Here is a 15,034-nt window from a genome sequence, read left to right on the forward strand (position 1 = left end):
CACTCCTAAAGCACACTAGAAGAATTGGAGTTCTGTTCTTTGTTCTGCCTGATGGGATCTGTAAATAGAGAATCTATAAGCATACAGCACAATGTAAATGGCTTTATTTGGCCAGACTGTTAAAAGAGTAAGTCACTGGACTAATTTCACCCCGTGCCAAAATGCTCACATCTGTTTTATCAATGTTAGCTTTTTTGGGTGGAGTAATATTTAAGAAATACCACTACCTCTGATGTAGCTGCTCATATCTGGCCTTATGTTCTTTTTTTCCCCAGCAGTTTATATGGATCAATACTGTGTTTTTAAAAAATGGGGGAAAAGTTAAAGTTCAGCTTGCTTTCAAAGAACCATGGAAACAGGGCCCACCTCAGTACTGTATTCACTAAGTCTTGATCCACTGTTTGTCAAATAAAATGTTTCAAAACGGGCTTTTGTCAGAGAGCTGATTCCCTGAGAGAATGGTGCAGGTGCTCTGCTTATCGTGCTGGGCTTGTGGTTTCAGCACAGTTGCTGGAGCAAAGCTTTGTGGAGCATTTTCTTGGTGGTACTTCCTCTTTTAAGACACTATAAAGTGGTCCAAAGATGAGATCAGTGCAGCAGTTCCTTCAAACTGGAGACGATAGACATGGCCTCTCTGAAGCTTGCCATCTTGTTATTCCTTCCACTCTTGGGAACCGGTAAATATGAATCCCAAAAATAATAATTGTGTTTTGTTTTCTGTTGATTGTACATTACCTGGCCAGGACATTTATTTTAGAGGGCACTGGGGATGAAACAGCAGGCGAAAGATTTCTTGGCAAAATATCATTTTATGAGTATTTCTGTATCATAATGTGTGGCAAATGTACGCTGAACAACTTAAACCATAACTCAACCGCACAGAAATAGTTCATTTGGGGGAGTGGTATTAGCGTTTTGTGCTGTACCAGATGGCTAATTTGGAGTTTCTCAAAGTGTCACTGAATTAAAATGCAATCACCATAATAGCTTTTGACTGAGTTTAAATGAAGTGCAGTAAACAATGATTGTCACTGTTGCATTGAACAACGTTTGTAAGGACACTGGAAAGGTGTGTTGCAGATCACTGGAGTTCTTAAGATTTGATTTTCCTTAATTCACAGCCAAACCAAGATTTGTTGATGATGAAAATATGCAGGATGTTGACATGTCTGCTGGTGAAGCTCTGGTGAGATACTGATTTAATACACATGGAACAGTTCTGTAAAGCTCGTGTGGTTAAATAATGTTGCCATTTATGGTTTAAAGCAAAAGTTATTTCATGTATTCACTCATGGTACCGTGTAAGACCAACGCATCACGTAGTGCTTCAGGATGTTTGAATATTTATCTCACTGAAGACTTTTTCTAGGTTGCAAAAATGGTGGAATATTCTCCCTCCTTTATGTTTATTTGACATTGCTTTAGTAGGTTCCTGAGCTGTTTACTTTTTAAGTTGGAGTAATCAGAGATAGAGTGCAACAATTATTTTTAGTTATGACAACATACATGTAACTTGTAAAAAAAAAATTTTTGCACTGTTCAAAGTGTAAATTCAATCATCAAATTAAAAAAAACATTTAAACTCATTTTTTATTTGAAAATTTTAATTTTGCTCTAAACAGAACATGCTTTTCTCTATTACTTTGAATCTAAGATGAAATATGACAGGGTAGGGTCACAACTACAGGTGGTATCACCCAGTACAGGCAGTGTTACAGTGTTGGTGTCAGGCAGCGTGTGTCTGCTTGTGTCGCACAAATGAAGAAGTCCTGTTTGCACAGTTCACACCTCGCTGTGTCGAGCCTGAAATACACCAACTTAGAGGCCTGTACTACATTCTGGCTAGTCTCACTTCTCCTTTACCTTCACATCTCCAGGGCGCTTTTGGACTACTAAGAAAAAACAGAAGAATTAGAGGTTTTATGTTTACACGGTTCCTCACAAAATAAGATTTGGAAACTGCTACTTTTGGTGAATATAGCCTATGAATTGATGTGTCCGTACTGGCGCTAAAGATAGTCGATTCGATATATTTAATTTAATAAAGGAAAATTACATAAATGCTGACGTTAGTGGCTGTGATACACTTATACTGGGGTGCAGAGATCGTTCAGCATGTAAATGTCTTGTAACTATGCCCTTCTGTCCACGTATCTAGGATGACGATACCTGTCAGGATTGCAAACAAATTATAGAGCTGCTGAAACACCTGATGTCTGATCAGCAGTTCCAGGTAGAAACACATGTGCATATTTAACATGCCTATGTAATCTTCTTTCAACAGAAACAGGATAGAAAATATTTTATTTGGTTGTAACATTAAACCACATAGATTTAAAGGATAAGAGATCAGAAAGCAAAGAGACAATGTTGAGACAGCAGTTAAAGCAGGCATGTCCAAAGTTCGGCCCAATTTCAAATTTCAACTGGCACCTATGTTATAAAATCAATAATATGCAGCCCACCAAGCATAAAGTACATCAGCTGGTCAGCCCACACACAAACACACACTTTCACCTTACCAAATCTAGCTTTGACTGCAAAAGGTTTGGACAGCAATGAGTTAAAGGGTCCGCTAACTCCAGCACAAACAGCCATGAATCTCCTGCCCTCGTGAGGACACCCGTCCTTTGTTTCCCAGGCCAAGCTGAAGGACTCTCTGGAGGAGATGTGTGAATCGCTCCCTGGGGAGATGGCCAGGATGTGTCAGGAGCAGATCGAGCAGAACTTTGCCCTGGCGCTCACCTTCCTCGGTAACCTGATGGTGAGTAAACCAGGAACGCACCTTCAGAATGAGAGCGTCCACCTGGTCTTAACGTGAATACCGGTTGCCTGATTACCTGAGCTCTGGTGCTCAGCTACTCCTACATGCTTAACTGAACTTTTATGTCATTTACAACATACTGCATAAGGGTATAACTGTTGTTTAAAACATGGATAGCTAAAAGAACAATTTTAAAAATGACAAATTTGACACCAAAAACATTATATGGAAACCTTACGTTTTACTTTTTTTTAAATGTATCTTGTTTATTCTTAGTTAAAAGCTGCTTTAGGTAAAACTAAAACTATATTTCTCTCTCTCTCTCTCTGCAGATGCCCGATGAAGTGTGTGCTTACCTGGGATTATGTGACGGTGTGGTCAGAGACCAGTTCCAGGACTTCCTCATGGATCACATGCACAAAACCATCAGGATGTCCACATTCAGTGTAAGGGGAGAGGGGGAGAGAGGAAAAGAGAGAGGGAGCGATGGAGAGGGAGGAGAGAGAGTTGGGGAGGGAGGAAAAGGGACAGGAGGTAGCCGGAGTTTCGAGAGGCGGAGCTGAGATTGCTTTCAGCTTCCTCCATACATGCTTCAACTGTAGGAGGGGACGGTTGATTCAGCGTTTACTTCCACCCACAGATCAGAGCCGCGGTTCCCTGCACTGTCTGCAGATATGTGATGAATGTAATGGAATATTTCTTACCAAAAGCGCAGACAGAGGTAAGGATGATGCACAAATATTACATGTAATAAAGGATGCTGAACTGATGCGAAGACCAGGGGTGAGTTTCCCGAACCGTTCGTAGCGGTAAGTACTTCTTAACCTCATACGTTTCATACGAGGTTACGAAGTACTTAGCGCTACGAATGTTTCGGGAAACCCACCCCAGGTCTGCAGCGTCCACACACATCCAGGGTTCACGTTGCTCTTGTCCCCGTCAGGCTGTGGTCACGGGCCTCCTGGGCCAGGTGTGTGGTTTACTGCCTACCGTCATGCAGGGCCAGTGCACGCGGATGATTCAGAAATACGTGCATTTGCTGATTGAAATCCTGCTAAACTCCGCCTCACCCAATTCCATCTGTAATCTCCTCCGACTGTGCCAAGGCCTGGAAACAGCAGCCAAAGGTCAGGGGTCGTATCCATGTTGCTTTAATGTAAAGCTCCTCCCAGCAAGTCATTCCTTCAGATGCAGTTCTCCTGGGTTAATGTGATTCATCATCGTGTTATTTTCAGAGATTTACACTATTCTCAAACGATTCTTTATTATTTCTCAGTTGTTTCTGACACCTTTTATATCTCTCTTCTATATCTCCACTCTACCCCCCCCACTGACTTCTCCCTCTCCCCCCTTCTCTATCTGTCTGTCTCTCTCCCCTCTTTCTTCTCTCTTCAGTCTCTCCAGCGGTCTCCGCTGTCTCCGACTGCGACTCATGTCTCACTTTGGCCGTTCTGTCTCGTCTGCATCTTGGCTCCAACGCCTCTAGGCTCCAGGCTGCCTCCTTCCTCCACACAGTCTGCCAGTCATATCCCGGAGTCCTGCAAAAGGTCAGTGTTTCATCTCTGAACTCTTTACTTTCTTATGAACTTTGCTAATCTGTTTCCTCTTGGTGTGTTCGTCAGTGTGAGCACTTTACTCAGCGCTATGGCAACCAGCTCCAAGGGATTTTGGGTAAAGAGGAAGCGGCTCTAGACATATGTGAGGTAAAGTACTTCACAAAGATAATCTTCTCAGCAATAATGGCAACGTCTGTCCACAAGGACATTATTAGCCAGCAGAGGGCACCAAAGTCTTATTTAATTCATAAGGCATTTAATCACATACATGCTTTCTTAGGTAAGAGGATTTAATGTACACACACGGCTTGAAACTCAACATTAACTATATGTGAATAGTAAAATTTTTTGTTCCATGTGCTCAGAGGGCAGACATGTGTGCTAGGAAGGAGCCTTTTTTTGGTGATGACCCATGTTCTATGGGCCCCAGCTACAGCTGCAGAGACCTGCAGACAGCAGAGAGATGTGGGGTGAGTGTGATCCACCTTACACCCTGTTACATTTGCAGTGTTAACACTCATACGCACTCCAGCTCTCACACTCATATTTTATCTTCGTTTTTTTGTGTGTGTTTGTTCAGCTCCACAGAATTTTTTTTATTTTACTTTGTATTAAGATGCTTTGTATGTATGTGACATAGGAAAGACTTCACCAAGAGTTCCTTTGATTGGATTCCAGCGTATAAATAAACACTAACATTGTAATTTAATACTAAAAAGTGCTTAAATTACTCCAAAATGAACTGTAACTTGTGGAAGGACATCTAATGTGTGCACAGTAGTCCTAGTGGACACAGAATGCACTAGCAGCCCCTAGCACCAGACAGCTGGAACAGAAAGGGCTCTTCTGTAGTGGTTCTGTAAATGAATTTTAAAGGTATTCACATAAATCTGAATTGTAAATGTTTTTATCATCACAGGTGGTTTCCTTCTGCAAGGGGAATGCGTGGGATTAGATGTGAGTTCTCGATACTCACAATAACCTGCCTTGCAAAACATGACACAGTGCTGATAGCATTATGATCCTGAAAATTACATATGTAATCCTTGGTCTGTAAACATCTTACATGGTTAAAGCAGTTACAGGAACCTTATCATGATGTCAATAATGTTTCACAAAGTACTATGCCATTCATGTTTCTGGTACCATTACAATTACTAGTGAGGTACTTTCAAATATGACCACACACTTCTTTATGGTTCCATTATCTGTTCATCTGTGTTGTAACCCCGTTCTCCTTTGAATTTTCTTTTATCAGAGATGAACAAGTTTACCTTCTGCGCAGTGGACTCGAGCTTTTCCCGCTTTTGTCCCTCTTTTATCTCGTTGTTAAAAGGTCCCACCAGCCACCTAAAGGGCAGACGTTTTCTGAGAACACTTTGTGCTTTCGCCTCTTCCACTAGAGATACCACAGTCGTGTTTGGGTTTCTGATCTGAGCTCTGAGTTTAGCCCGAGTTGTGACTTGTACTGCATGTAACTGCAGTCTCTGCTGCTTGGACATAGAAGATGACGATGTAGTATGTAAACATTATTGGATTTTTTTCATTGAGTTGACCATGAGCTGGCCCACACATTATCATGTTTTTTTGTTGTTGTTTATATTTGTACAATCACCATTCACAATAAGCAAGACAAAGTCCTTAGAAATGATAACATGCGAGATGTTTAGCCAAGCAGTTTCAGGTATACTGAAGTTTGAGTTATTTTAACTAGAGTACCCCACTACCCCATCCACGAGGCCACTGAGCACTTGCGATTTTGAGTCCCTTTTATAAACCCTGCAAAATGTTCTTCCAATATGCCAATCATCATGAGTTATGATATACATTGATATAAAAGATGTATGATTCAAGACATGATTGTCAAGTGTGAAATTAAACTATACAAAAAGCCTTCTCTAGTGTGTCAGGGTGTGTGGTATGTGTGATTGGTAGAATGACAGACATGGGTTCTGGTGTAACATAACTGACAACTCCTACAGTCCTCCAAAAAAATATATATCCAAACCCAAGAAATAACTGCACTATACTGAGATTTAACATGTAGAGATAGTAAAGAAAAAACGAATGTAAAGGTTTTCAGAGAAGAAAAGAAACATTTCACACTGGTCCTTCATAAGCAAAGTTCACGTGTGTATGTGTCTCAAGAATTTAACATTCGGGTAAGATATTTAATTCTACCTCACCTGTGTAATCGCTCCATCAGTCCCTCAAGGTAAATGTAAAGTGTATTGGAAGTGACACTAAAGCACAACGAACAAGAACTCCCTCAAGCCAAGACACATCAAAACAGCCTTTCAAGTCAGACTGGCTTGTACTGGTTCACGGTTACCCAATCTTGCAACAAAGACATGTACGAGGTGTTTCCTTTATTGTCTGAGGCAGCTTGACCATCATCCGTTTAGGCAGGGCAGGTAGAAGCCGTTTATTAGTTAGACACGCCCACCCAACATCTGGTCAAACCAAAGTATGCCTGTTGCTACATACGTTACTTGTGAGGCAAATTTAACTCTCAAGTCGCAAATGAATTCTGATGCCAGGCTTCCCAATATTTAAAATTACAGACTGTTACAGTAGGCCTATAACCCTGATGACACAAAGGCCATCTAAGTTCACTGGACTCACTTTCAGGTTTGATCAAGTACGATTTAAAGGTTCATATGGAATGTAGATTCACCTACAAAAATTTTGTACAGAAATGCCTACTACACAATATTGCTAATTCCTGATTACGACATGACACAGCAACTAGATTATACAGTATTGCCAAATCCATTTTGCAAGAAACTAATTAGGGTGTCTACAATTCTGCAGCAACATAACCACCATCACCACATCCACCTGTGATTGTTTTTATTCAGAGGCAAGACTGCATGTATTTATAGAGAATACACTACACAAATACAACTTGAAAGGGGACCGTGTTCAGTGATTCTAACCCATCTACAGTACCATCTAGGATGCAGTGAACAGACGGCACTCTGTATACGAGCGTCTTTAATTTAATTTAATGTGCCATATTTTGTCAATTGTGATTTTTTACACCCCAATCGAAATTTGTCCTCCGCTTTTAACCCATCTGTGCAGTCAGAACACACACACACACACACACTAGTGATTACTAGGGGGCTGTGGATCACACGTGCCCAGAGCGGTGGGCAGCCCTAGCCCGGCGCCCGGGGAGCAGTTGGGGTTAGGTGCCTTGCTCAAGGGCACCTCAGTCATGGCCTGCCTGGGAATCGAACCCACGACCCTCCGGCCACAAGACCAGTTCCCTAACCGCCAGGCCATGACTGCCCCTTTAACCTTTAACTCACTTCTCGCTCGCTGATGTGGACCACAATTCTGACATTGGCGAACTTTGTGCAGTCAAGATCCATGCATTTAAATGCCGAACCAGTTATTTCAATGTGGAATTCTTCATTTGCATCATTACATAGACCAAAAATTTTGCTTCCCACGAAAAAACCCGCTGAACGTAAATATACAGCACCTATATATTTTTTCCACTCACTGAAAAAGCGGTCCCCAGTAAAGTGGACCTCCTCGACGATAGCGGACTGGACACTGAAGAGATGCTCTATTTTAGAGCGTCTTATTACAAAATTGTTTTCTAAAAGCTTTCACTAAAAACCACAAATAAGTAATATCACCCATATATCCTGGTGTGTGTGTGATATTACTGATTACGTGACCAATTTGTGCAGCTCCTGAGCACAGTTGCATTGAGGGTAGCGAGCTATACTTCGTGCGTTTTACATGTTCAGTGGGAGCAGCCTTACGATAAAGCAAACACCATGTGTTTGGATTCTTCAGACTGCGTCCGTGGATAACGAGTCCAGCAGGTCACTAGTCTTTCAGGTTCTGATCCCCGTCTACGCTGTACCACACCTGAGTCAAGACTCACATCCACTGCACCACGACACCATCAAAGCATACGACACCAGTTTGGGGATAGAGGGCAGAAAGTTTATTCAAATCACTCACATGGACAGAACAAACATGGAACAGAGAAGGTGGGGCGGAAGGGGTGGGTGAGGGTGACCGGAGGAATACAGTACAGCAGGAAACCGGGTCGATACACGGGTGTATGAGTGCGACGGGTAGATACACGGGTGTGTGAGTGCAACGGGTAGATGCAGTGGGGCAGGGAAAGAAAAACAAATAGAAAAAGGCACTTTTGCTCTTTCAGTTACCAGCCTGGTGCATCATTCTCTGGCATTTAAGGAAGGAAAGAAGAGGGGAAAAAAAAAACGGCTTGCATGAAAGAAATCTGGATGGAGGGGAGGACACTCTAGCCAACACCAAGCAGAGCATGTAAACGAGGCCGGTTTCTCTGTACAACACCGGCACAAACTCTCGCTTCTGCCTAGAGACGGCACGAGTCGTCCAAAACAAGTGTGCGATTGTATATTGTTAGTCTCACGGAGTCTGCCGTCACCATGGTAAAAATATTAATAATAAAATAGATAATAATGGGTCACAGCTTCCAGCGCCACCCAGTGGCAGGACCCCAAAGCTTTTCTGTAGGACACAGTGGGGACGCCAAAGGGAAACGCATGGGACAAACACCAAACCCAGTGGTCAGGCAAATCAAACTTATTTTGTCTTAATAATAATAAAATAAACAAAACAGTACAAAATGATCTGTTAGAGTAGCACTTCTGAGCACTCCTGGTTTTTCTGTACGGACACCAGGTCTCAGAGAGGGACCCTAAGCAATACAAGTTTCAAAATGTTGTCATTTTCAAGTATGGAGCAGTTCAAGAGGTGAAGGCCTCCCCTCTGTGGTGGTGAGGGAGGGGCTTCTCTGTAGCTACGCCCACTGTCAACCACACACGGGGGGGGGGGGGGGGGGGGGGGGGGGTCTAAGAACCAGTGAGGTTTGATCAGGAATTCATCAAAGAATGAAGCAAGGGGGGGAAGGGGGTATTACAAGTGGGGTAACTGGTGTCAGGGTACCTCCGCACCACAAGGTAGCAGCGTCTGACTTCTCTGTAACACGCCAGAACATGTGTGGCCTGCAGGCACCCCGACACGCTACCAAAGACAACAGGCATGTGAAAATAAAAACCTTCGCCTAATAAAAACGTTCCCCCAACCCAAAGTGATTGCAAGTCGTTGACCGACAACATCTTAAGATTATTTCCAACTGAAGGCAACTTTTTCAACATTCGTTCAATAAAGAGCTTTGATCCCACTATTGATAGAAATTTCAAAAGATGGCATGCACACGTACTTGCGGAAAATTCAACGAAAGAAGTTTTGAAAGAAAAAAAAAAAAAAAAAAAAACGGGGAGGGCTAGTGCTTCGTTCAATGCATAGCAATCTCAACTCTGACTTCAATTTTGTGCCATTACTAAATCTTTCAGTGGGAGAGGAAGAGGAGACTAAAGGATGGTGGTGGGGTAATGGGACAGAAAACAGGAGGGGAAATTAAACCTAAACAAGCACAAAAAAAAACTACATCATTACACTCTCCAGACCACCAACCAACAGAACATTTCAAGAAACAGATTAAAAAGGTCTCGATAAGAGGTGTGCGTTTGAGAAAGAGAGAGAGAAAGAGAGAGAGAAAGAGAGAAAAAAGAGAGAGAGAAAGAGAGAGAAAGAGAGAGAAAGAGAGAGGTTAATGTCTGGGAACAGGGTGTGAGGAGGGAGTAGCTGGGGTTGTGAGGGGCTTTGGTAGTTCACCCCCCAGCCCAGGCCGTCAGGTTTCTCTGTAGTGTACACCTGCTGGCCCAGAGTGGAGGGAGAAGGTACAGTTTCAGCATTTTAGCTTTTTGGGCAGCTCCCAAGGAAAGGACTCGCGTCCGAAGTGGCCGTAGGCGGCGGTGCGCTGGTAGATTGGCTTCTTCAGGTCCAGCTCTCTGGAATTGCACAGGGAGAGAGTGTGAGAGGGCACCACAGAAGAACCACAACTTAATGACTTACTCGGCAGACACGAGCTGCAGATTAATCATGCGCCGTCCAGATTACATAATCAGCACAATGGACATGATCTTTAGTCATAAGAACAAGCATCATCAACGCATATCGTTATTATAGGACGCTGCGCACATTTTAGTCTGATGGTTGACTATGTTGACTGACTGGCATACTGTAGCAGTGCTCACCTGTTCTGTGGGCCACTGCCTGCTACACATTAGCATCACGCGCTGCTAACGCACCTGATAGAATTCGGTCACTTATAATCTGAATCAGGTGTGAAAGTAGAAACTCGAGCTGCAAATTAGCATAAAGAGAAACCTATATGCATTGTGCAGACCTTTTGTGCACAAGGGTGTGCGTGTGTACGTGCATGTGCAAGAGAGACACCTGCTTCCTCACGACAGGTCCCAACAGTCTGGGAGCCACCCCGCAGGAGTGTACTTTACCTGACAATGACACCCGGACGGAGGTCAAAGTTCTTCTTCACAATTTCAAGCAGCTCCTTCTCGCTCTTCTGAGAGGTTCCGTAGTGGAAGATGGAGACGGAGAGTGGATGAGCCACACCGATGGCGTAGGACACCTGATGGGCAGGTCAATCGATTAAATAACCAATCATGATCATTAGAACAACGGGGTTAAAATACCAGGACTACAGGCCATGGGCTCACCTGGACCAGCACGCGTTTGCACAGGCCTGCCTTCACCAGGGACTTGGCCACCCAGCGAGCAGCGTATGCAGCAGAGCGGTCCACCTTGGTGTAGTCCTTCCCAGAGAAGGCCCCCCCACCATGGGCCCCCCAGCCTCCGTACGTATCCACAATGATCTTACGCCCAGTGAGGCCAGCATCGCCCTACAAAAACAAAGACATGTTTCATTATCTGCTACGGAAAGGGTTAATCAATCATCCTCCACCGCCCTCCGCTTTCTTTTGGAAACGCATCTCTCCAGGTACAGGTGTGTGAGCCCTCGGTCACCTCACCTGAGGCCCACCGATGACGAAGCGCCCGCTGGGCTGCAGGTGGTAGATGGTGTCGTCGTCCAGGTAGACGCTGGGCACCACGGCCTTCACCACCTTCTCCTTCAGGGCGTCCCGCATCTCGTCCAGACACACGCCCTCGTCATGCTGCACGGACACCACCACAGTGTGCACACGCACGGGGAGCATGGCCCCGCGGTCCTGCCGGTACTGCACAGTGACCTACGGCAAGGGGGGGGACGCGCATGAAGTAAGCAGTAAACCTTGGGTGCCAGAGTAAGGGAGAGGACACGGAGCAGGACTCCGCTGACATAAAAAAAAAAAAAAAAAAAAAAACACATTCTTCAAGGAGGCGTTTCAATTACCTCCTTTAAATCAAGGCCAGCACACCCCGTCTCATTCTTTCAGAGGGAAGGGGGTAAAAAAATTTTTTTAATTAAAGCAAGCAAGAAGTGCAAGAAGCCACATAAGGTCGAGGGTCACTCCTGCTCATGTACTATAGCCTTAAGCAGAGCAAACGATACAACACCGTCCAGTCATGACACACTGGTCCGTTTCATTCAATACATTAAAAACCCTCTGAGCATTTCCCCCCCCCCCCCCCCCCCCCCCCCCGGTAGACAGGGGACGCCATTTGTTTCGATACCGTTCTTCACTGCCTACATGGTCAGGTGGGTGAGGCGGAAATTAATAATGTGGTCGTGGTAACAAATCAGTTGTTTTAGGTTCAACTTGCAGAGAAGTCTCATCACACAGTGGAAAGATTGTTAGTGGTTTCACTCTCCTCCATGCAGATGGCAGTGAAACTGGAGCAAGTCGCCTGCCCAGAGTGTATTGAAGAGGAGCATCATTATCTACTCTTTATTGAGCGCATGAATCTGCCAAGAGCTGTTCCCCGCCACTGGTTTGGTCATTAGGGATACAGACGCAAACATCTACTTTAAGACGAGGCATAAACACGGAAAAAAAGCATCCGCTATATAAAAATGGCATTGACATTTTGGTGTGGTGTTCCGCAGTGAGGAGTCGTCCCACAAGGGCGTCTCACCTGGGTCTTGGAGTCGGGCCTCAGCCAGGGCAGGGTCCCGTTGCGCCGGAGGTCCGCCATTTTGGCATTGAGTTTGTGGGCCAGAACGATGGTAAGCGGCATGCACTCCTCGGTCTCGTCGGTGGCATACCCAAACATCAGGCCCTGAGAACGAGACCAGAGATGTTCCTCAGACACGCGCGGGACACGCCGGGGTGGTCGCAGCTTCACTGGGCACAGACGGAGCCCCTCACCTGGTCTCCAGCACCGATGTCCTCCTCGTTCCGGTCCAGGTGAACACCCTGGGCGATGTCAGGAGACTGCTGCTCCAGGGCGACCAGCACGTTGCAGGTCTTGTAGTCAAACCCTGAGCAACGAGACACACGCAACCAGATAAGTGCTTGCTCTGCACTGCTAAGGCAACTAGAGGTGGAAAATACAAACATCTCACTACACCCTCCCTACCTTTAGAGGAGTCATCATAGCCGATGTGTCTGATGGTATCCCTGACGACCTTCTGGTAGTCCACACAAGCATGAGAGGTCACCTCGCCAGCCAGCAAGATCATTCCAGTCTTAGCAACAGTTTCTAAGGGGGCGAAGATTGCAGTGAAGCAATAAGAGGCAGATGGGATTGTGGTGGCACCGAGACCCCTGCAGACCCTCAGACTTGCAGCTGGTTTTAGCTACTGGTGCAAAAGGGCTTGTCCTAAGAAACCTGATCCATCACTGACATACAGCATACCAAACAGGTCTATTGCACATTCCCCTCACACTCACTATATTATATGCATAAATCCATTACTATGTGTATATTAATTACACTACTTACACTCGACTTGATACCAGGTCCAAGAAATCCCCTGGCATGCACTGGACAACACAAAAAACAACCTACCCACACCAATTTAGAACATGACACTCACCACATGCAACTTTAGCATCTGGGTCCTGTTTCAGGTGGGCGTCCAACACAGCATCACTGATCTGGTCGCAAATCTTATCTGTGAGATGGCAACAGCGTACGCAGTATGAGGGCTACTGCACACCAAGTGAAACAAATACACACTGATCACAGTGAACAGTTCTGCAAATAAGCACCACGACTTCTAGATTTATGAACAGATCTGACGTCGAACCCCTACCCATGCCACAAAACACACGCTTTCATTGCCATCACAACCTTCAGAAATGAACCAGTTGATAATCACCAGTATCAGTATATGGAAATGAATAAAAGTGCACTTAAAACGCGCTGTGCTGGTCATTAGAGCATAGTCACGTTAAACAGCACAGCCCGCAGAATGTCAAACCCAAGACGCGCGCGCCAACATTCCTGCGCCACGCGCACTGTACACTGCGACACATCACACGGCCTCGTGCGGTAGAACCCGTACAGTGAGTGTAGGCTGCACTGTACTGAACTCACGGCCTCACCATACCGCTCACGACAGATAAAATCTATATTTAGGGCAGAGGTAAGCCAAGCTAATCGGCTCCGATGAACCCCCCCTCCCCCACGACACCGGCCTGCACTCGCGTGTTGTAGCTCGGACCAAAAACGCAGCCGCGGCCCCACGAGGTTCCCGCGGCTGATGCAAGAGGCCGGCGCGATGGCGAGGGTCACAACACGTGGGGTGAAACATACACGGACTACAAATATAAAAACGTGAAGATTGCCGATATAACAAAGTCTCACACATCTCCAACCACGAAGAACAAAATCACAAGACGCTATTTCGCTACTATTAAAGACATGTTATCTATTTATTCGACGTCACGACTTAGGAAGCCAACAAATTTATATTTGACGAGGTTTAAAACGACAATAAATATTTGTACGTATTCGTCTGGAAATACTCACGTAAACCCTCTGAGGAAACCCCCAACAGCACCAGCTCCACCGCGGAGCACCCCGCCGCCCCGCGCACATTTGCGCCAAGCCCGCCATACTGCGGCTGCCCACACGCTCGGCGGACACTTCAGGCGGCCGTCACACCAAAACACCGTGTTTAGTGTCGGAACACCACGCCTTAGGACCCAAAACCACCCCCGTGTTCGTGTGGGGCCCGTGTTTTAACCGCCACGCCAGCCCACCCAGCCTCCGTCCGTCGGCGCCGCTCCGCCGGCCCGCACTCGTCGCGTGGTCGCCGGCCCAGCCGACAGGAAACACCGGCGAACACGGCGCCCTCGTTCCGGCGAAAATCATCTTTATTTTAACACGACACCGTAGTGGCCGCTGTATTCTTACTCCCCCCACACATTAAGAGGTACACGGACCCCGTTTGGACAAGAAAATACAAATGTGCTATTGTTATCCAGCCCGCCAGCTAAGTGGCTAGGCTAACTGCGCTGAGACATCACTGCGGCCGTCTCGGCGCATTTCTGGCACACTGCTCAAAATGAAGAGTGAATTTAAAAGCACTCGATGTACGTGATCTACATACCAGGATGTCCTTCACCGACTGATTCGGACGTGAACAAGAAGCAGTCTTCATCAATGAAGGAGTTATGAAAACCGTTCATTTGTCCGTTCATATTTAATTTAACGATTCGGTTTTTCTTTTTACTCGGTCTAGTTAATATGTTTTAAAGCCAAAAAACATAAATGTTAAGTGCAATATTTAAGTATTAGGCCCTTTAAAACTGGAATGTTCTTAAAAATATATCCGAGCCTAGCGCGTTGACCTCGAATGTGCGCAGTGGCCGGTGCGGTGGTTTATATCCGCGCCAATGTCGCGCATGCGCAAACACGTCCGTCTCCAGCCAATGACTAATGG

At 45.5% G+C, this 15,034-nt stretch overlaps 2 protein-coding genes across 2 annotated transcripts; one reads left to right on the top strand and one right to left on the bottom strand.

Moving 5' to 3' along the window:
* Positions 1–521: 521 nt before the first annotated feature.
* Positions 522–6,216, top strand: sftpba (surfactant protein Ba). Its single transcript, XM_077020428.1, has 12 exons — positions 522–677; positions 1,122–1,186; positions 2,159–2,233; positions 2,642–2,764; positions 3,097–3,210; positions 3,405–3,485; positions 3,708–3,891; positions 4,160–4,311; positions 4,387–4,467; positions 4,686–4,790; positions 5,240–5,277; positions 5,579–6,216. The coding sequence occupies exons 1-11, from the start codon at positions 626–628 to the stop codon at positions 5,273–5,275; spliced, it is 1,068 nt and encodes a 355-aa protein (XP_076876543.1). The 5' UTR covers positions 522–625; the 3' UTR covers positions 5,276–5,277; positions 5,579–6,216.
* A 2,051-nt stretch (positions 6,217–8,267) lies between these two features.
* Positions 8,268–14,966, bottom strand: mat2aa (methionine adenosyltransferase 2Aa). Its single transcript, XM_077020429.1, has 9 exons — positions 14,702–14,966; positions 13,181–13,258; positions 12,721–12,843; positions 12,510–12,622; positions 12,277–12,420; positions 11,232–11,450; positions 10,920–11,102; positions 10,698–10,831; positions 8,268–10,190 (listed from the first exon to the last, which is right to left on the bottom strand). Exons 1-9 carry the CDS (start codon positions 14,790–14,792, stop codon positions 10,088–10,090), a joined length of 1,188 nt encoding a protein of 395 aa, XP_076876544.1. The 5' UTR covers positions 14,793–14,966; the 3' UTR covers positions 8,268–10,087.
* Positions 14,967–15,034: the final 68 nt, after the last annotated feature.

The sequence above is a fragment of the Brachyhypopomus gauderio genome, chromosome 10, assembly GCF_052324685.1.
Source record: "Brachyhypopomus gauderio isolate BG-103 chromosome 10, BGAUD_0.2, whole genome shotgun sequence".
Lineage (NCBI taxonomy): Eukaryota > Metazoa > Chordata > Actinopteri > Gymnotiformes > Hypopomidae > Brachyhypopomus > Brachyhypopomus gauderio.

Bases quoted from the DNA above. Each gene is read 5' to 3' on its own strand.
- mat2aa (XM_077020429.1), bottom strand. From the start codon at position 14,792: ATGAACGGACAAATGAACGGTTTTCATAACTCCTTCATTGATGAAGAC. The intron at 13,259-14,701 runs GTATGTAGATCA...GCCATCTCACAG, and splicing joins AGTCGGTGAAGGACATCCTG to ATAAGATTTGCGACCAGATC. The intron at 11,103-11,231 runs GTGAGGTGACCG...TTGTTTTTGTAG, and splicing joins TCGTCATCGGTGGGCCTCAG to GGCGATGCTGGCCTCACTGG.
- sftpba (XM_077020428.1), top strand. From the start codon at position 626: ATGGCCTCTCTGAAGCTTGCCATCTTGTTATTCCTTCCACTCTTGGGA. The intron at 1,187-2,158 runs GTGAGATACTGA...CCACGTATCTAG, and splicing joins TGTCTGCTGGTGAAGCTCTG to GATGACGATACCTGTCAGGA. The intron at 4,791-5,239 runs GTGAGTGTGATC...TTATCATCACAG, and splicing joins AGACAGCAGAGAGATGTGGG to GTGGTTTCCTTCTGCAAGGG.